The 22433-nt window shown below is 45.7% G+C and overlaps 2 protein-coding genes across 2 annotated transcripts in view; both read right to left on the bottom strand.

Moving 5' to 3' along the window:
- LOC308609804 (forkhead-associated domain-containing protein 1-like) overlaps positions 1-22433 on the bottom strand; it is a gene marked incomplete at its 3' end in the record, with an annotated part of 99534 nt that overhangs the window by 40854 nt on the left and 36247 nt on the right. The gene's annotated exons all lie outside the window — the stretch shown is intronic.
- The window catches only part of LOC308609790 (forkhead-associated domain-containing protein 1-like), a gene marked incomplete at its 3' end in the record, with an annotated part of 332609 nt that overhangs the window by 294403 nt on the left and 15773 nt on the right, over positions 1-22433 (bottom strand). The window contains 2 exon segments of the mRNA XM_081259092.1: positions 2259-2529; positions 18646-18852. Coding sequence (XP_081115218.1) covers positions 2259-2529; positions 18646-18852 — 478 coding nt within the window.

The following is a 22433-nucleotide window of genomic DNA, read 5'->3' as shown; positions in this document are numbered from 1 at the left end:
GAGCCACTCTCTGGGGAGGCCCATGTGGTGAGGAACCGGGGCCTCCTGCTGACACCCATGTGAGCAGCCGTGTTCGAAGTGGATCCTCTGGCCCAGGTCAAGCCTTCAGATGACTGCAGCCTTACGAGGGACCCTGAGCCACAGCCGTCCTGCTAAGCTGCTGCCAAATTCCTGACCCCACAGAAACCGTATAGATGATAACACATGTTTGATTTTGCTTTAGGCTGCTACGTTTGGGGAGAATTCGTTATGCAATCATGATAACTAATACACATTCTGTGTTCATTTTACATGAAGGAGACAAAAAATGTTGAGTTCTAGTTAATGGTATATGTGCTAAAACATTTAGGGGGAGGACTACAGATGTGTGCTATTTATTTTGAAATGCATCCAAAAAATAAGATGGATTAATGCAGGACAAGAAGGATGGGTAGACAGAAATGTAATAAAGAGTACAGCAAAGTGTTAGCGGTAGAATTAGGAGGAGAGCTGTCTCTATAAAATTCTTTTTGCTTTGCTGTATGCTTGAAAGTTTTCACATTAAAATGCTGGGGGGGGGCTTCCCTGGTGGCGCAGTGTTTGAGAGTCTGCCTGCCAATGCAGGGGACACAGGTTCGAACCCTGGTCTGGGAAGATCCCACATGCCACGGAGCAGCTGGACCCGTGAGCCACAACTACTGAGCCTGCGCGGCTGGAACTTGTGCTCCGCAACAAGAGAGGCCGCGATGGTTAGAGGCCCGCGCACCGCGATGAAGAGTGGCCCCTGCTCGCCGCAGCTGGAGAAAGCCCTCGCACAGAAGTGAAGACCCAACACAGCCATAAATAAAGAAATAAATAAAATTAAATTAAAAAAAATGCTGGGGGTAAATGGCTGAGTAATTTCTTAACTTGGGCGGTTGGTACATGAGCGTTCCTTAGACGATGATGATGATGATGTAAACTGCAGAGATACCTTTCATTTGCTCCTTAGTCTGTTTATTTCAGAATAATAACTATTATTTGAATGGCTGAGGGAAGGGACTAGGTGAGTGGTCCTGAGTGAGACCAGGGAAGGGTGTGGAGGCATCGAGAGACCTGGGGACTCAGAGGGGTCTGGGGCTGGGACACAGAAAACAGAGAATGGAACATTCACACCAGTGGCCACAGAAGAAACCTGGGAATCATGCCAGGGACTAAGTCGACCCAGCTACTCTGCCAGTAAGCCTGGCAAGGCCAAGAGGATGGTGACAGACAGGAAGTCTCCTCCCCAAGTGCCATGAGGCCTTCTGGGGGGGGAGGGGGGAGAAGGAAACCCTGATGGCTGTGTGTCCCCAAAGTGACCAGGCTGTGAGTGACAGTCACTGAGATAACCAGCCTTAAATTTGACCGAAAAGCGTTATTTTAGATTAGATTGAATACATAACCTCTGGAGAAATAATTTTCTCCATAAGCCTCAGTCTCCTCTTACCTGTAAAATGGTAATAAAATATTTAAAAACCTCCTAAGGCAAGAGGGATTTCAGTTACCAATATGTCTATACATCTGAGTTGAAGTATATAAATTTAGATTCTGATACAAATTCATATATATTCATATATATGTACAAACACACACACACAAACACACACACACTCACCACAGAGGTACTGACGTGTGCAGATGGGCAGAGCACAGTCTTGGAGGAGTTTGTACCAAAAAGTCAACAGGGAGAATTCTGGTGATAAGGGTGACAGCTTATCTTTTACTGTTTTCTAACTTTCTGCTTATCCCAATTTTTTCACATTTGATTATGTTCTACTTCAGAACCAGAGAACATAAGCAAAAGCCAGAGAAAGACAAATATCATACCATATTGCTTATATGTGGAATCTAAAAAAAAGGTACAAATGAACTTATCTACAAAACAGAGATAGAGTTACAGATGTAGAAAATAAACTTATGGTTACCGGGAATAAGAGGGGGGAGGGATAAATTGGAAGAGAGGGATTGACATACACAATACTATACATAAAGGAGATAACTAAGAAGGACCTACTGGATAGCACAGGGAACTCTCCTCAATACTCTGTAATGGTCTATATGGGAAAAGAAGCTCAAAAAGAGTGGATACATGTATATGTTGAACAGATTCAGTGTGCTGCATACCTGAAACTAACACAACACTGTAAATCAACTGCACCTCAATAAAAATTTAAAAAAAAAGGGGAAAGCAGAAACTGAGACCCATCCTCCTAGCAAAAGCCCCTCCCCTAAGCCGCCAAGGAAGCGCCCATGAGTACCTTGCCTGATGATGGGAACGCTGTGGGCGGCTCTGTCCACCTTGAAGGAGAACATCTTCTCGCTGGCACTCACGGGCTGCCTGTGGGAGGCTGGTGGGACCATGGGGGGCTCGGGGGACCCCTGTGACCAGCTCCTCTGCACTGGCGCTGTCCAGATGCCCGGGTAGAAGGGGGTCTGTGTTGGTGAGGGTGACTGGTTCAGTTCCTGGGTGGCCCAAGGTGGCTGTGGCCTTGGCCAAGGTGCTGGGCCCCTCACCCATGGGAAGGAGACCTGCAGGGGCAGACAAGAGGGTCAGGGGAGGTTACGAGCAGCTGGGGTGGTCTTCACCTTTCTGTCCCGGCGACATAATTGCTGCCCTAGATTTCGGCGTATAAGTCACTTCTCCCAAGAATCCCTCCCACACTCTCCCCAAATTTGGGATGGCGGTCCCCACCATGGGTCACCTTGCACACTATCGCACCACCATTTATTGGGTGCAGCCTTCGTGCCAGGCACCCAGTCAAGAGATTCACATGCATTACCTCATTTAATACCCCTGATGCTCTGTGATGAGCCCGAGGCTGAGCAAGACCTAGTGACTTTCCCAGGACCACAGATTTGGCAGTGAGCGTCTGAGCTGGTACAACGCCACCTCTGAGCTCTGAGAGGCTGACAGCTTTTTGTCTACCTTGCTCAGCACCGTATCCTCAGCTCCTAGAATAAACCCTTGGCACATACACAGTAGGTCCTTAAATATTGGTTGAAAGAATGAATGAACACATCTCCGAGATTCAAGCCCAGCTCTCCAGGACACACACATCCACACTGTGTGTCTCCCTGGCACTCCCATTCCACCTCTTCCCCGAAGCCGAGAGCTCTGGGGTGGCAGGCACCCCAACTGGCTCGAAACCCAGCTGGCTCATTAGCCTGTGACCCTCAACATCTGCCACATCTGATTCTTGGCAGACGCTCCATAAATATCTATCGAGGGAACCTTTTTTCATCTGACCCGGCGGAAGATGTCTGTATCTACTTTCATTAGAGAGCACATCAAAATCCATCTACACCGGGAGAAGCAAATGCTGAGAGGTGCTGACACCTGGCTTTTTCTTGGTTAATGCTGTTGTGGCCGTCCCTCCCCGAGCCTAGTGGTTAAACCGTGACATCGTGAATGCTACCATTTATTGTAATTACTCACCGATTTCTCGTGATAGCCCTGAAGGGGAGGAGCTCTCCTTATTCCTAGCTTACAAATGAGGCTTGGAGAGGTTAAGGACTTCACCAAGCTCAGGTGGTGGTGGAGAGGGTGGTGGGACTGGGGTTCTGGAAAGCTCTTTCCCTCTCTGTCTCTCTCTCCCTTCTCTGCCCCAACCCCACCCCCAGTCGCTTGGCAGAAAAAAACACACTTTTCAAGGAAGAAGCTAAGTTCAAAGGTTTGCCGCCTGTGGCGGTCACGTTTCTCTTTCTGCAGACTGCAGACACAGAATGAGAAACAGGACAGAATGCTTCCGAAATAGGAGCACTGGCAGACAGAACTTCCTATAGCTCCAGCTGGATTGTATTCAAGAGGAAGGTTCTCCACTCACTCAGGTTCCCAAACCAGTCTTTTAGCTACAGTCTTTCCCAGCCAAGTCAAGAATCTGGTGAATTCCCCTGAAGACTTTTTTGGAGTCAGGGAGAGCACTGTTTGGGAAAATCAAACTCCAATTGCCTGGCAACACCTGGCCCAGCATTTATGATGACACTGGCCCCGTTGAAACCTGTTTCAGGAACGGACTTGGCAGTGTTCCAGAACTCTGTTACCTTATGTGAAGATTCGAATTTCTCTCCACTGTGGGCACCTCAGTCTCCACCTAAGCTTTCTTCCTTTCTCTCCTTTCAGAAGCTGAGGTGTCCTGCTTCTGCCTTGCACTCAATTCTCCATCCATCCTATCCCTTCCCGTCCTCTCCTCTGGGGCTGTCTTGCCTCAATCATTCCTACAACCTTTCCTCATCGATTTAATAAAGATTTATCGAATGAAAGGGCTGAAGGTGGGAAGGGGGAAATTTGAATATGTTTTACCCCCGCCTGATAGAAAACAAATCGAGAGACCACGGGTAGTGTGGAGGAATTCCCTTTTGTGCTGGGATGCTCAGGTAGATGTGCCTCACTGCCCACTAACTGCCAGGGTGCTAAAGGGAGTGCTCATATCTCATGCCTCAAGTGGTTCACTGCCGTAGTGGACAGGCCGCAACCCACCTGGCTCTTCTGGAAATTCCAAGAATCTCCGTCCCAATCTGTCGGCCCATTGCTGTGGGTGGGGCTAAGCAATCAACCAATCACACTCCCTGGACATACTGATTGGTTCAGTGGTGGGGCAAGTGATGCAATCAGAGCCAAGGAGACCCAAGAAGACTTGGCTGGACACCAGGATCTGGAGTGACCTGGTGGGACTTCAGAATGCAGCCAGCATGAGGGAGTGGAGCCCAGACATGGAGAGAGAGAAGCGTTTTATTTATTTTTCAAATTGTGGTAAATAACCTGCAACATAAAATTTATCATCTTAGCCATTTTAAAGTATACAGTTCAGTGGTGTTATGTATAGTCACATTTCTGTGAGATGGATCTCCAGAACTTTTTCGTCTTGCAAAACGTAAACTCTATTAACCATTAGACAACAACTCCCCATTCCCTCCGCCACCCAGCCCGTGGTGACCAACATTCTGTCTCTATGAATTGGACTACTCTAAGTACCAAGTACCTCAAATAAGTGAAATCACATGGTACCTGTCTTTTTGTGACTGGCGTATTTCACTTAGCATAGTGCCCTCAAGGTTCATCCATGTTGTAACATGTCAGAATTTCCTTCTTTTATTTTATTATTTTTGTGTGTGTGTGGTAGGCAGGCCTCTCACTGCTGTGGCCTCTCTCGTTGTGGAGCACAGGCTCCGGACGCGCAGGCTCAGCGGCCATGGCTCACGGGCCCGGCCGCTCCGCGGCATGCGGGATCCTCCCGGACTGGGGCATGAACCCGTGTCCCCTGGATCGGCAGGCGGACTCTCAACCACTGCGCCACCAGGGAAGCCCTTCCTTCATTTTTAAGGCTAAATAATATTCCACCATACAGTTTAGAGTGTATTTTTTTTATCCATTAAGCGTCATGGGCACTTGGGTGGTTTCTACCTCATGGCTATTATAACTATGCTGCTGTGAACATGGTGGGGAAAATAAGGAAGCTGGTTTTGAGCACTGGCTGGAGTGCTACCCTGAAGTGCTCCATCTCTGAGGCTGGCTAGAGCTGGTTTCTGTTGCTTGCAACACACAGAGCCCGAACGATAGGGCCCCTAGTGGGAAGGAGCCAAAGATGTATAAACGCAGCAGAGACTCCAAGTTCTTCGGGTTTAAAAATTTAAAAATAAAGTTTTTTTTTTTTCTCTGAAGCATGTTGGTTGAGGGTAGCTTTAGTTGGATGGTTAAAGTTGGTTTTCTCTAGTTTCCCGGCTTGCTTTATCAAAGGGAAGGTCAAGGTTTTCTCAGAAATTGCTGCTGGCAACTACAACGATACAGGCAGGGAGAAAAGCAAACATAAGAAGAAGACTCACATTAAAAGCTAGCTCTGGGCTGTACAGGAAGCATGGGGTCAAGGTCAGTTATCAACAAGTTTGTTTTTATTATTTATTTATTTTAGATTTAATTCTATTTATTTTTGTCTGTGTTGGGTTTTCGTTGCTACGTGCAGGCTTTCTTTAGTTGCCGCGAGCGGGGGGCTACTCTTGTTGTGGTGTGCAGGCTTCTCCTTGTGGTGGCTTCTCTTGTTTCGGAGTGTGGGCTCTAGGCGCATGGGCTGCAGTAGCTGGGGCACATGGGCTCAGCAGTTGTGGCACGTGGGCTCTAGAGCGCAGGCTCAGTAGTTGTGGCGCATGGGCTTAGTTCCTCCACGACATATGGGATCTTCCCAGACCAGGGCTCGAACCTGTGTCCCCTGCACTGGCAGGTGGATTCTTATCCACTGTGTCACCAGGGAAGTCTTCAAGTCTGTTTTTAGAAACTTTAGTTCAAAAATACACGCTAATGCCTTTTCTCTTTCTTTGTGTCTGTTCTCTGACCATATGGTATGTTGCCATGGTTGGGTTTTTAGTTTTGTTTTTGAGGTAGCATATGTGATACTCCTGATTTCTTTTCCATACTACCTTTAAAATAGCAGGTTGGGGCTTCCCTGGTGGTGCAGTGGTTGAGAGTCCGCCTGCCGATGTAGGGAACACGGGTTCGTGCCCTGGTCCGGGAAGATCCCACATGCCACAGAGCGGCTAGGCCCGTGAGACATGGCCGCTGAACCTGCGTGTCTGGAGCCTGTGCTCCGCAACAGGAGAGGCCACAACAGTGAGAGGCCCGTGTACCGAAAAAAAAAAAAAAAGCAGGTTGTCAACCACCTGGATTAACCATGACCACATCCACGGCTGAATTTATATTAGCTTTAATAAACACAGGTCAATGATTTACTCAAGAAATCACTATCCATTTTTTTTCAGATTATCTATTTGTTCTTTGTGTTATTTCCCCAATATCTGCTTCTAACCCTGAAAAGAGTGTAAGTTGAATGGGACACCCTAAAAAAACTTCGAAGTAGTTTGCACATCGAGTGCCTACAGTACACATGAATTCTGCCAGGAAGCCCTGGAGCCTGCAGAGAAGGTGGAAACTTAGACCTTGCCCTTGGAGAGCTTGTTATGTGCTCTGCCATTTGTAAGTAATTGTGGACAATACAACGACTATGAGCCACTGTGTAGAGAAGCCACAGATGTGCCACAGACTGTGCTGGGCACTTAATGCATGTGGTCTCATCTGATCTCCAGAATAATCTTGCAGGAGGCATTTTACCCCTCATTGTGTGGATTAAGAAACTGAAGCTCAGAGAGGTTAAATGACTTGCCCAACGTCTCACGGCCAGGAAGTGGTGACAGAATTTGACTCCAATACCTGTGCTCTTAGGACTTCTAGGTTACTCGAAGTCATGATTTATTACCTGTTTTCCATACTCACAAACGGATCTTAGACGATTGGTTAGTGAATGATAGGATATTTTCCAAGTTAAAAAAAGGAAATGAACATTAGATGGTGTGAAAAAACACAAGACATCGCATGGGCTACTTAGAAATGGGATTTTCTAGGAACACTGACAACTGTCTTATGGAAGTGTTATTCTTTCTGCTACATGCCACGCCCTGGAAGCAGCTCAGAGGACCCCAGCCTCCATCCGGGAAGACCTGTGGTATGTTCACTGCTGTACCAGAGGAGTGCTGGGGCCAGCTGGTACCCGCCCACGAGAACTGATCGTTAAATGTCCAGGAATTTTGCCAACTGGTTGAGAAACACAGCCATTAATAAGAATTAACTTACATAAATTTACAATTAAATTATATCAGAAACAATTGGTATACAAACTTAAAAGTCACCCCTTCCTAATTATTTTACTCTATTTTATTATTACCTATGCTCTTGAGGTTATTTCACTCTACTATATGTTTCTGTTGGAAATGTTACATAGTAATGCGTTACCACACCTCTCTTTCCTTCTCTGTATTCAGGGATGTGTCATTGGGAGCTGGAAATTGACCGTGGAGGGCGTATTACACCATAGAAATCAGGAAATGTTATAAATGAGGGCTTGGTTTTTAAAAAGTTTTATAAATAGGTTTAATAATGGTGGTTCATGTAGAGCTTGATTTTGTTTGTTTGTTTGTTTTGTTGATTGCCTAGACTTAAGACGGTAATGGAGAAAATGTTAACAATGCAGATTATACAAAAGCATGTTGTGTCTTAGCCGTTATGTTATGAATAGAGCAAAAAATTGGGGAAACGTTCTTCCAGTATTTAAAAATTATTATCTGATGCAGCAACAAAGTCACTCATGTCACTGATGAACATGTGAAGTTCTAACGTCTTTCTTTTTTCACTTGTATTATTCATAAATCCAAAAATCCAAAAATACCCACCAGTGCTCAGGTTGGGAACTCTCTCATTCGTCAACTGCAATGAGAAATTGGCTATGGATACAAGAGTTCACCTAAAGTCAATGAAAGCATTCTGTGAGACTCAGCTGGCTATATAGAATTTACAAGAAAGAGTACTGTATATCTTGTTACATGGAAAGACTGTGCTACACATTCTTTATATCAGTAAACCTTATGCTATGCATCCATGTACTTTACTTTTCCCAGAGAGCTGGTCATTAAATATTTACCAGCCAATTGCTGGCTGTGCTGGCACCCAGCAGAGTGCCTGCTACTCATGGTAGGTGTTCGCTGACTGAGCTGAACAGTTGGCAAATGGAGTGTAAATAAAAAGCACTTTGATTCTGGGGCTGGGATGGGGAAAACACATGCTAAGCCTGGTGCATCTTGTAACAGCAGAGAGTAAGCAAGTGCCCAAAATGAAAAGGTGGGGAGATGCTCAAGGACACAGCAAGCAATCTGAAAGAGCTCCCAGTGGCCAAGGCTGGAAGAATTTGAGCAATGAACAAGTTAATGAGTATTGGATTATAATTCAAAGTGTAAAATCAGTATACATGGATCCATACTGACATAGATACATTAGTGAGTAAATACATGAAGGAGGGAGAAGAGACCGGCTTCCTTACAGAAGAATTTAACATACATAGATGTGGAGCTTAATTCCCATGGTCTGGAAGGGCCTGGGGGGTAGGGGTGATGGTGGCGAGCAGGGACACTGACCGCAGCATGGAGGAGCCATGGACCTGGAAAGACAGAATGGAGACTAGAAAACATGGCCAGTAGATCTCAGAAGCCAGGAGAGGGTGCTACTTGGTGCCAGGACAAATGGCCTTTATCTCAACAGCTACCGGGGTGTCACCGTAACTCAGAGACGGGTAATAATTCTATGTCCCCAAGAAAAGGGTAAATCATGTACGGGGCTTCAGTGTGAGAAATCAGGGTTATACATTTAGAACACAGAACTGCCAAGTTATACATCATTTTTAGGTTTTGGAACTTAAAAGAATTAAGTCCCTTTGAGCTGTTCAGAAAAGCCATTCGTTTGGGTTTTTCCCAGCTGTGTTAAAGGAGATCTGGCCCATCTAATTTTCCCATTTTCTTGTAAATCTTCAATCTTACGGTTTTTCCTTTCCTTTCAAGTTCTAATCAGCTTCCTGGTCAGTCCATAAAATGGGAAATAGAATCTAATGAGAAAACAGCCGGATTTTTGCAAATAGCTTTTGCTACCCCTAGACTTGGCCTGCTTCAATTGGGTCTTGCCAGATAGAGAGACGGAATGAATGAATGAATGAATGATCATCAACTAAGTTCAGAGAAGGAGCAACGTGGTTCTGATTTGGTAACAAAGGGTGTGGTCTGCCAGAGGAAGCAGGACGCGGCCTGGTTCCTGACCGAGTCTGGGTTCTGTCTCAGCAGGATGCTAAGGGTTCAGCCCGTGCTCCCGTCTCCACCTCCCCCGATGTCATCTGCATCGCCTGTAGACATCTGGTGACAACACAGCCTCAGGGGTCCTTTTGTGTGAGTTTCTGCTGCAGAGGCCGAGCCTGAGGCTGTCTGCTGCCCTGTGCCCTCCACTTCACTGGTCTCGGGAAATCGCCTTTGATATAAAACACCCAGCCTCAGGAGTTCTCATCACATAAGTAAGTCCCCACGGGACCTGTAAGAGCACAGGGTAGAGGAAATCCTACAAGGTCAGGTAGGAGATGACAAAGCTTGACCAGAAAGAGGCTTTGTTCTGAAGGGCACCATACTCTCTGGTCATTCACTCAGTTGCCGGCTTCTCAACCCCCGGTACAGTAAAGCCACATCCTCCTCAACAACGGGCCCTATTCAGAGGTCCCAGGAACGTGGAAACACCACCCTTCTTGGGGATGGACAACTAAGGCCCAGACTCTGAGCTTCTCATCACACCAGTTCACCACAGGAGAGAAATGAGCAACTCTGCTTCCTTGGAGACTGGCCTGGGACTTTTCCAATGGAAAAGTGGATTATTTGTCATTTTCCTCCTCCCAGATCCCTAGTGGCAAATCCCATTAGCAAGGCTCCACTTAGGCAATAGGAATGCTTCCTAATGTCATGGACATCTTCTTTGTTTTTGCCTCCCCCGCATCCATTTCTTCCATCTTCTGGATGGGCACCTTAATTTTTTTGCAGGGAAGACACCCTTTCCCTGACAATCCTGAGTCCATAGAATTCTGACCCTTCCACCCCAGGGGTGAGACCATAACCCAGGCCTGGCCAATCAGAGCATTCCTTGCCCCTGGCCTCAGTGATTGGTTCAGGGGAAGCCACGTGATCCAAGCCACTGTCAATGAAGATGCTGGCTCTTTCCCTGGAACTGCTACTTTGTAGGGTGCTGGGGCTGCTGGTGGCCACTTTCCTACAGGTGAGGCAAGAGTCTGTCTGAGATTGGGAAGCTAACAGGGAAGAAAGAGTCAGATTCCTGACCATGATTTGGGTGCCTGGATCCAGCTGGGCCTAAGCTGCAGCTTTTGGCCTTTTCAGTTCCATGAGCTTTTTTTTTTTTTTTTTTTTGCTTAGGCTAGTTTTAGTTGGTTTTCTGACACTTGCAAACAATCAAATTTCCTGGACAGTATGCTTACTGAGACTTTAGCATAAGCATCACTATGTACTCAGAGTGAAAGTTGTTTTAAAGGTTATGACATGCTCAAATAAAACCCACCAGACTGTCATCATGCACCAAGTTTACCTTTCAACTTATAAAAGTAAAGCAGCATCTCCAGAGAAGAATGATTTAAGATCAAGGAATCAGTCATAAGACAAGTAGTAAAACGCTGCTTAGAGAAACTTTGATAGATAAATAGTTCTCTAGCTACAGCAGGCTTCAGACTACAAACCCCAAATTTCTGCTTCAAAAGTGACTCAGGGAAGACATTCCATAGTTTCATTTATTTCCTTTTTTGGCCTCGCCGTGCACTTGTGGGATCTTAGTTACCTGACCGGGAATTGAACCCAGGCCCTCAGCAGTGAGAGCACTGAGAGCACTGAGTCCTAACCACTGGACCACCAGGGAATTCCCAACAGTCCACAGTTTTAAAAGAAAACTTTCCAGTTGAAGAAACAGGTAAAATTTATAATATGCATCTGTTGTATATATAATATGTTAATGTCTAGTACATTTATCAGATCCATGTCAATGTAATTATATTATTACTATATTTGCAAATGCATATATATGTGTATGTATATTTAGAACCACATATTTCCAGCTCTTTTTTAAAGAGGTATTGAAAAGCCTGTTCAAAATTTAGTTTTCCAGCTTGTCTGTTTTTTCTTATTCCTCAGTAAACTTAAGCAACTAACCAGCACATTTCCTGGCACACAGTAAGGCTCTATCTGAGTGAGTTCTTTCTCCCCAGCTCCCCCCTCTATTTTAAGTTCTTCTTTTAGAAACCAAGTCAAATGAAAGAGGCAGGACTGCATAGTGTTACAGGCAGAGGCTGGTCAACGTTTTCTGTAGAGCCAGACAGTAAGCATTTCCAGCCCTGTGGGCCATAGGATCTGCCCAGCTTACTCTGCCATTGTAGCCGACAACACAGGCAATACTGAAATGAATGGGATGGCTGTGTTCCCAGGAAACTTTACAGAAACAGGCGATGGACCGCACTTGGCCCTGGGCCATAACGTGCCGACCTCGGGTTAAGACCTTGGGATCCGGCGTCACACAGACTCTGGTCCGGCTCCCGGCTCTGCTCCGTCTCTGGGACCCTGACGAGTGTGTCATTTCTGTGCCTTGTCTGTAAGACACAGGGATACCAACAGCCATTTCTTAGTCTGTGAGAAGTGGGTGAGATAGTGCACGTGAAATGCTGGGAACACTTCCTGGTCCATAATAAATGAGCATAAAACATTAGCCACCAGGTGTGATCACCATCGTCAAAAAAGGAGAAGAAAGGGCGCAACTGAATGTGTCCAGGAACGGCAGCAATATCCCTGGTAAAGAGTTAGTGGGTGGACTTCCCTGGGGGCGCAGTGGTTAAGAATCCGCCTGCCAATGCAGGGGACAGGGATTCGAGCCCTGGTCCAGGAAGATCCCACATGCTGCGGAGCAACTAAGCCCATGGGCCACAACTGCTGAGCCTGTGCTCTAGAGCCCGCGAGCCACAACTACTGAGCCCGCGTGCCACAACTACTGAGCCCGCGTGCCACAACTACTGAAGCCCACACACCTAGAGCCCATGCTCCGCAACAAGAGAAGCGACTGCAATGAGAAACCCGCGCACTGCAACGAAGGGTAGCCCCCGCTCGCCGCAACTAGAGAAAGCCCGCGTGCATCAACGAAGACCCAACGCAGCCAAAAATAAATAAACAAAATAAATAAAATAATTAAAGAAAAAACAGTTAGTGGAGCCAAGGACTTCCCTGGCCGTCCAGTGGTTAAGACTCCACGCTTCCAATGCAGGTGGTGCAGGTTTGATCCCCGGTTGAGGAAGTAAGATCCGGCGTTAGTGCAGCCTAAAAATAAGTTAGTGGAGCCAAACAAGCAAGGAAGCCAGGTAACTGAAAATGCATTTTCTTCTATTATCAGTGGCTTTCGTTTTTACCCACATAATGAATCATCCCCTGTCAGCGTGTGAAATTACAGGTTGGACTGCGAATTGCAAGACCTTCCTTAACCGCTGGGCAGTGAAGGACCTGCCTGGGCTCTCACGGCCCCACGATGCTTCGTGCTATTAGGAAAAGCCTCCAAAAGACTCAGGAGAGCTGGCTTTTAATCCTGGCTCTGGATCTATAGGACTGATGCGTAACCTTGGGGAAGTCGCTGAAACTCTCTGAGCCTCAGTTTATGCCATGATAGGGGTGGTCCCAGGGACCTCTATAAAAACAACTGAAGGGGGAAAGGGGACCTGGGATTAATGAGTAGCTCCTTGGCAGAAATTGGAAATGGAAGCTCAGAAAGGTAAAGTCAGTTGCAGCTGGCATTTCAACTTGGGTCCATCCAACTCCAAAGCCCTTGCTTTCTCGATTGTGTTCTGCAGAGCTTCCCCATTAAAGCAGCAAGGAATATTGGCCGACAGAGGGCGCTCTTCTCGCAAGACAGGACGTCATGACATTGCAGGGACAGAAGACAGTATCCAGGAGCCACGTGGGAGAGCCTGGCTGGACTGGGAACAGGGCAGAGCAGGCTACAGGGAAGGCCAGACACAGGCTGTCATGGGGATGGGGGCTGCCGACAAGGAGCTGTCAACCCCCTCATGGAACAACTCGGCACGTCATTTGTGGCGCCTGGCTTCCTTTTTCATTCTGGCCATTTCCATCCGTTTTGCCGTATTTCAGAACAGAGAAAGACATGATTGATACATACGGGTGACGTGGGTTTCCTGACTCAGCTGCCTTGTAAGAACGGCGCCACTGTGACTAGCACAGCTTGTTTCCACACCTCCTTTCCCAGAGCTCAGAAAGCACGAGTAAAGGCAACAACCAACAAAACCCACAACACGGCAGCACACCTGACTCTGGGACTTCAATTTCCCACGCCTGGTGCCAAGACTCTATGGGATTAATCAACGGTTGCTTCAGGGCATTGCAGATGGCCCTGCGGGTTATGTCCTGCACAGTTTCAGTGGGCGCCATCCACATGGACTACGTTGTGAATGGTGACCCTGGAGTTGTGCAATATGGCAGCCCTAGGTTATACTTTGATGAGAGACCTATAATTTACACAGTATGGTCCTGGGGGCTTCCCTGGTGGCGCAGTGGTTGAGAGTCCACCTGCTGATGCAGGGGACACGGGTTTGGGCCCCGGTCCGGGAAGATCCCACATGCCGCAGAGCGGCTGGGCCTGTGAGCCATGGCCGCTGAGCCTGCACGTCCGGAGCCTGTGCTCTGCAACGGGAGAGGCCACAACAGTGAGAGGCCCGCGACCACAAAAAAAAAAAAAAAAAGGATGGTCCTGCGCACAACCTGGCTGCCAATGCACTTTGTCAAACAAGAGTTTTTCTTTATATTTTTCCATCTTGTATGTTATTCTATGGGTAATTTATCTGCAAATGTATTTATCTGCTAGCAGGGGCAGGTCTTGGGAGGTTTCCCTGTCCATAAGGACACTTACAAAGGAGGCATCTTGGCTGCTCCATGCTGGTTTGCTTGACTCTAAAGCTGAGGGTTATCATGTGCTTATTAGGTGCCAGACGCTGGACTAAGCAATTTACGCACTTTGCCCACTTAATACCACAGTCACTCAAGGTGGTAGGAACTATTGTTACAGGAGTGGGGACCGAGGCCCTGAGAGGTAGATGATTTGGGCATGTCCAGTATAAAAGCCGGTCAAGAGCAGGGCTGGGATGGCGCTGGAGTCAGCCTGACCTCAGGGCACGTGCTCTAACCACTGAGACATCTGCAAACACATCTGGATTCCTAACCGCCCGCACCTCCCCCGCCTCCCCCAATAAAATGCCGTCACACCCCCCTCTATTGGTTAGGGTCACCACAAAGCCTGAAATAAATGCTTTCATTTGGGAACTCTTTGTCGGGAGAAGAACAGTTCTCATCATACTGAATCTGTATGATATCAGGGCAGTCCTCCGTGGAAACTCCATCCAAGGAGGAAACACAGCGCCCTCACCACGGACCCCAAAATCAATTGGAAACAAGAATAGGCCGGAAGCAAGACGGCCACGAATTTTTTAGAAAAACTGGGCTTCAAAATATTTGATGAGAGATGCTCTTCAATACCTCCCCCTTTTTCCCCTCTTCCTTTCTCTTCTTTTAAACAGCCAGCAGGTTGGGGTCATCAGGAAGTGGAATTTGTAGGAAGGTGTCAGTCAGTCCACAGGCCGCCCTCACACAGACGCTGCAAAGGACCCCTCCATGAGTATGAGCATCATGGATGGAAGCTTCTCAAGCTGGGGACGCCCCGACAGAGAGCACTTTTGAGAAGATGGGGCTGTGGAGAGTCCTGCAAAGTGCCCTGGGCACAGGCCAGGGGAACACTTGTGCAGTTGCCTGCAGTCAACCGAGGAATGAAACAAGGTGCAAGTGCGTGTAGGAATAAGAATTGAAAAAATCCGTGTATATTCGAGTGACCGTGAGAGTATGCTTTCCTCGGTGTGAAAACCAGTCAAGGCTACTGCTCCAGCTAGCATCAGACTAAATGGTTTTCTCCCCTCCTTTTTCCGCAAGTGGGGATAGTGTTTAATTTGCACTGACTAGCTGTGTGGCCCTGGGGAAATTACTTAACCTCTCTGAGTTTCGGATTCCTTTTCTGTAAAATGGGGATCATGGGAGAACCCATCTCATAGGTTGCTATGAGCGTGAAATAAGGGAGAGCCGGTGAATTGCTTAGCACAGTGCTGTTCACGTCAGTGATTCCTCCTGCTGCTCTCCTGGTTTCTCTTCTTACAAAACATCTTCTTCCGTCTTATCTACTCAAGGTTAGAGGTCGTCATCACTTTTTCCCACAATTATATAAGAAGCACCTTGTAAAATAAAGTCCCCATTCCATAGATGTACACCCGTGTGCATAACAAACTTACTCAAAATGACCAAAAGGTGGAAGCAACCCAAGTGGCCATGGATGGATGAACAGGTAAACAAAATGTGGTGAATCCATACAATGAAATATTCAACTGGAATGAACCATGAGGATATCATACTAAGTGAAATAAGATGGTCACAAAAGGACAAACAATGTAAGATTCCATTTATATGCGGAACCTAGAATAGTCCAATTCACAGACACAGAAAGCATGGTGGGAGGGGAGGAAGGAAGCAGGGGGTTTGATGTGATGGGCATAGAGTTTCAGTTTGGGAAGATGAACAAAGTTCTGAAGATGGATGGGGGTGATGGCTGCACAACAGTGTGAATAGATTTAATGCCACTGTGAACTGTACACTGAAACATGGTTAAGATGGTAAATTTTATGTGTATTTTACCATAATTTTGAAAATTAAAAGTTAAAAACAAACCCCAAAATGAAATACCTCCAAGGTTTCTCCAAGGTTTGGGGTGATAGAAATGGAGGAAAATGTTCTGAGAGCAGGTTGTGGTGACGGCTGCACAACTCCATCAATATATTCAAATTGATTGAATTGGACACTTCAAATGGGTGAAGTTTCTGTTATGTAAATTGTACTTCAGTGAAGCTGTTAAGAGCAAGCAAGCAAACAAACACATGCTGTGATCCGGAGGAAACTTTGGAGGATGAAGGAGCTGTTCACTGTCTTGATTGTGGCTATGGCTTCACAGGTGTACCCATATGTAAAAGCCCATCCACTTACAGACTTTAAACATGTGCTGTTTATTGCATGTCAATTATATCTTAATAAAGCTGTGTTTTAAAAAGGCAGAAGAGTATTCCATATATAACGAACTCCTTAGAATATATTAAACTCCTTAGAATATATTAAACAATATAATTTATTAAACAATGCCCCCTTTGGATGGAAATTTAGGTTTCAAATTTTATGCCCCTATAAATAATATTTCAATAAATATCTGTGTAGGAAAAAAGAAGAAAAAAATGCAGATATTGTTTGCTGCTCCCCCTCTTCTTCTCCCCACGGGCAAGCCACAACGTCAGAATTTCCCAGGGAGGGGGCCTGGGAACCTGTAATTTGACTGAACATTCCTGAAAAATTCTTGGAATCAGACATGTTGGGGCACATTGAATCAAACTTCATGAACTTGGATTTTCAGGCTTGGGAGTGTGAAATCCCCTTTTCTTTGATCCCTAAAAAATTCTGTAAGTGTTCCATACAAATGATTCTAAATTTCGGTTTCCCTCCTATTGGCGGTGCATCAGAATCATCAGGGAGCTTGTGAGAATGCATATTCCCAGGCCCTACTCCCAGGGAGGATGTGTATGGTTGCCAGATTTCGCATAAATAAAGAAATGAATAAATCAATATATAATAAACTATAGGGTGTCCGTTAAATCTGAATTTCAGATAAACACCAAATAATTTTTTTACCATAAGTGGTTCCTTGCAATAGTCGGGCCACACCTGTACATAACAATTATTTGTTGCTTATCTGAAATTCAGATTTAACTGGGTGTCCTGTATTTCATCTGGGAATCCTAAGTATGAGTCCTCAGGCCTGGGGTGAAGCCCAGATCTGCACTGTTGGTCTGCTCCCCACGTGCTTCTGACGAGGGGGATCCTTAGAACCCATGTTGAGAACCCCTGATCAGGTCAACACCTTCTGGGTCAGGAGCCCCTCCTCAGGGAGGCCAGTGGATCCCAGTGCATCCCACAAGTGAGCACACTTTAATGTTGGTCCAAGGAGGAAAAGGGGGCTGAGAAGCAGCAGAAGAAAACTGCCCCAGATTTTCAAAGCCAAACGTGGTGGATGCGGTGTCACGGGCCCTGCAGCCTGAGGGACGGTGCTCATCTTCTCTGAGTGAGTATTTAGGGCTGCCTAGGGGGCCCACACCCAGGATTCTGTCTAGATTCTCTAAACTTTATTTATTTATACCCAGCCTCGTCCCAGAAAGGACTTTAAGCCTCGGAGGTCTCAGTCCATGCAGTGTTCTTGGTGCTGGCGAGTGAGGTTAACACACTATCTCTGTGGGACACACACGACAGGTATTAATTGTGTGCTCACCACGAATGGGCATTATTCTGGGAGTTTTACAATGATAACCATCTCATTTAGCCCTCGAGATAAGCCTGCCAGGTCATTGCTGTCGTTGGCCCCATTTTGTAGATGAGGATACCGAGGTTCCGAGGGGTCCAATGGCTTGTGCAAGAGAGCACCGTGTAGGCCAGTGGCAGAGCTGGGGTTCTGACCCAGGACTGTGTTGCTAACCAGCCCCCATCCTGCCTCCCTACTGAACCAGATACTTCTTGTGACTGAGCTTTGCTGGGTGAATTTTGGCTTACGTTCAGCTTAACCTGGGGCCATACTTTAGGTCCTGATCCCGGGAACATTTCTGATCCGGTGTGATAACAGCTGGCAGGCCTTGAGCGTCTACTCTGGCCAGAGACTTTAACTTTTTATACATAGATACTCTCTCAACGCCCTGCACCGCTGAGAAGACCCAGACCCAGGCATACAGAGAAGCCTGGCCGAGGTCACAAAGCTAGGAAGTTGCAGAGCACTGATCTGCCTAAAAAGGAAGCATCCATCTCTGCATCTTCAAAAGCACACACTTGCTTTCCACCTCCCCTCGCCAAGCTTCACTTTTCAGGAAAACGCTCTCGCTCCGGGCTGGTCGCTAGGCAACCCTTGCATGTAATTCCACGAAATGCCCAGAAGAGGGCGGGAGGACTCGCTCTCCCCGGGCACCCACGCGATGGGGCTGAACTTCGCAGAATCTCGAAAGCAAGAGTGACGCGCTCCAGAGGAACTCCACCTGTGGCCGTACCCGAGCCCTAGGCTGCACGGAAGGTGACACAACACGGCACCTCTGCACCCCACCCCACCCCACCCCCGCAGGGGCCTGGACTCACCGAGGCTGGGTTTTCGATGACCAGTTCGTAGGTCAGCCCTCTGGACCCAAACCTCAGGATGTCTCCGGGTAGGAGCTTCACAGCCACGTTCTGAATGTGGCACTCATTGACGAACGTGCCGTTGCAGGAATTGAAGTCGTGGAGAACAAAGCTGCTTTCGGCCTCATTATATTCAATGAGTGCGTGATGGTTGTCGACGTCTGCAGACTGAAATGCAGAAGGGGGACAGTCAGAGCCAGCAATAACAGGAATAACAAGGAATAACTAGTGCCACTGACACTGGGGGCCCCAATGTGCTAACCACTTCATCTGGCTGGACAGTCACTGCAATCCTCATTTTAAGAGGAGGATGCTGAGGGTCAGAGAGGTTAAGTGACTTGCCTAAGGCCACACAGCTAGTGAGTGGAGGGTCCCCAGACCCTGACAGCAGACCCAGACTAGATGCCCAGTTTTGGGGTAGGGCGTCAGGCAACACAGAGGCAAGAGGGAACTCGGGGGGAATTGGCCAGGAATTGGCCACTTGATAGTTCTCTGATCCCATGCAAGGATCCTTTTGGTTGTCCCGAGTGGCAAGACAGCAGAAATGGCCCAACACAAACCAGAAAGGTCAGTTGGCAAGTGACAACTGTCCATTTACTGCAAGTGTTAAAGTTCAGGGGAGGTTTTGTAATAATTGTTGTTTGTTCTATTCATTTTTAAAATAACATGTTTTTTGTAATAATGCAGAAAATGAGAACTAGAGAAAAACACAAAGAAGACATTAAAATCACTTAGACTCCCGTCCCCCAGAGGCAGGCACCGAGAACACGGTGGTTCACATCCTTCCAGTCTTTTCTCTATGCTTACAATCTTTTTAAAAAGTTTAAACACAATTGAGCTCACACCACAAAACATAGTTTTATAACTACCTTTTAAAAGCCTTGGTGTATAATGAAGGTTTCTCCCATGTGATTAATTATTACTGTTGCTTCTTAAAGCTAATCAGAATTTATCTAACCAAAGATGATCTATTTTTCAATAGGGGCCCTGGTGTGACCCCATTTCCCACAAAAGAGAGAGACCCCAGACAGTGAATTGTCAGTGGCGTCAGAAACCTCCTGTGTAACCACTTTAATAAGAAGAATGAGCAAACCTCGGCACCAACGAGGAAATATCACATCTCCCCTGGCGCCGGCGCCCTGGACTATGGGCTGCAGGGCACGTGCGAAGTCTTCTGTCTTCTCAGGACACTGCCTATGAGCCATCCGCTCCAGCCTGAGACTTTGCAATTATTTTCTAAGTCACTCTTCTCAGACTGCCTCATCCAACTTTCATAGAGAGTACTTGGACTTAGAAATCTATACTAACGTCCCACAGTATAATTATAACCAATAGCTTTTATTAATAATAGCTTAAAGTATATGAATAGATAATAATATAACTGCATATATTAGTAGAATATATTAATGACACATTATGTGTAATTACACAAATGCCAGGAAATTTGCTAAGTGCTTTACTGCATTATCCCGTTTCATCTTCACAATAATTCAAAGGGATACTTCCTCATTTCAAAGAAATTTAATTTTTTATTGAAGTCTAGTTGATTTACAATGTTGTGTTAGTTTCAGGTGTACAGCAAAGTAATTCACTTATACATATATATAATATCTATTCTTTTTCAGATTCTTTTCCATCACAGGTTACTGCAAGATATTGAATATAGTTCCCTGTGCTATACAGTAGGTCCGATAGTTACTCATTTTTTAGATGAGGAAACTGAGGCTTAGAACGATTAAGTGTGCCCACAGTCAGCCACTTTGACTCGCTTGGCTTGTTCCCAGGTTTGCCTGATTCAAATGACTGTGCCTTTACCCACTTTTCAAATTCCTACCAAACACTTTGGCACTTAAAATACTGAAACACAAGAAGAAAGCAGGAGTAGCTCTATTAATTTCAGGCAGAGCCAACTTCAGAGGAAGGAATGTTAGCAGGGATAAAGAGAGGCGATACATAGTGATAAAGGGGTGGATTCTCCAAGCAGACATAACAGTCCTTCATTGTATGTACCCAACAATAGAGCATCAACGTATGGAAGGCAAAAACTGATAGGACTGCAAGGAGAAGCAGGTGAATCCATCATGGTAGCTGGAGACCTCAACAGCCCTCTGTCAGTGACGGGCAGACCCACCAGGCAGAAAATTAGTAAGAATGAAGTTGAACTGAACAGCACTACCATCATCTGGATCTAACTGGCAACCACACAGCTTCATCCCACAGCAACAAAACACACATCCTTCTCAAACTCCCATGGAACATTCACCAAGCAGACCACATTTCAGGCCACGAAATATACCTCAACAAATGTAAAAGAATGGAAATTATGCAAAGTACGTTTTCAGAACACAATGGAATTAGGCTAGAAACCAATACCAGAAAGACAGCTGGAAAATCCCCAAATATTTGGAGATTAAACAACACACCTCTAAATAACAGATGGGTCAAGGAGGAAGTCTCATGGGAAATAAAAATTTATCTTGAGCTAAATGAAAATGAAAATACAACCTATGAAAATTTGCAAGATGCAGTGAAAGCAGTGCTTGGAGGGAAGTTTATGGCACTGAAGGCATACATTTGAAAAGATCTAAGCTTCCACCTTATGAAACTAGAGAAAGAAGAGCAATATAAGCCTACCACAAGCACAAGACAAGAAGCAATGAATGAAATAAAAAGCAGGAAAACAAGAGAGAAAAGTCAGCAAAATAAAGAGCTGTTTTTTTTTTTTTTGTAAACATCAATAAAATTGACAAACCTCTAGCAGGATAACCAAGAAAAAAACAGAGAAGATACAAATTAGTAAAATCAGAAATGAAAGTGATGGCATCACTACTGATCTCATGGACACTGAAGGGATAATAAAGGAATATTATGAATAATTCTATGCCCACAGATTTTATAAGTTAATGAAGTGGACCATTTCCTTGAAAGACACAATCTACTGAAACTCACACAAGGAGAAATAAATACTCTGAATAGACTCATATCTAGTAAAGAATTTGAATCAATAATGAATAACCTTCCAAAATGGAAAGCACCAGGCCTGGATGGGTTCACTGGTCAATTCTATCAAACATTAAGGAAAGAATGATACCAGTTCTCAATAATCTCTTCCAGAAAATAGAGGAGGAGAGAATACTTCCCAGCTCATTCTGTGAGGCCAAACTTATTCTAATAGCAAAACCAGATAAAGATATTACAAAACAGGAAAATTGCAGACCAATACCTCTCATGAACATAGATGCAAAATCTTCAACAAAATATTAGCAAATTGAATCCAGTGATGTATAAAAAGAGTTCTACACCACAGTCAAGTGGGATTTATTCCAGGTATGCAAGGCTGGTTCAACATTTGGAAATCAATTAATGTAATCCATCATATCAACAGCGTAGAGAAGAGAAATCGCATTATCCTAACAGTAGATGCAAAAAGAGAATTTGACAAAATTAAACACCCATGCATGATAAACTAACAAACCACCAAACGACCACAACAACTCTTGGCAAATTAGGGATGGAGGGGAACTTCCTCAACCTGATAAAGTACATCTATAAAAACCCTAAAGCTAACATCATATTTAATGGTGAGAAACTAGAAACTTTCCAATTAAGATCAGGAATAAGGTGAAGATGTCCCCTTTCACTACTCATTTTCAACATTGTACTGTATGTGCTAGCTAATGTAACAAGGCAAGAAAAGAGAATAAAAGAGAGATTGGGAAGCAAAAAAAATCTTCTTTGGTGAGGTGTTT

The sequence above is a fragment of the Mesoplodon bidens genome, assembly GCF_964165515.1.
Source record: "Mesoplodon bidens genome assembly, contig: HAP1_SCAFFOLD_103, whole genome shotgun sequence".
In the NCBI taxonomy this organism is placed as follows: domain Eukaryota; kingdom Metazoa; phylum Chordata; class Mammalia; order Artiodactyla; family Ziphiidae; genus Mesoplodon; species Mesoplodon bidens.
This window is presented reverse-complemented; position numbering and strand designations above follow the sequence as displayed.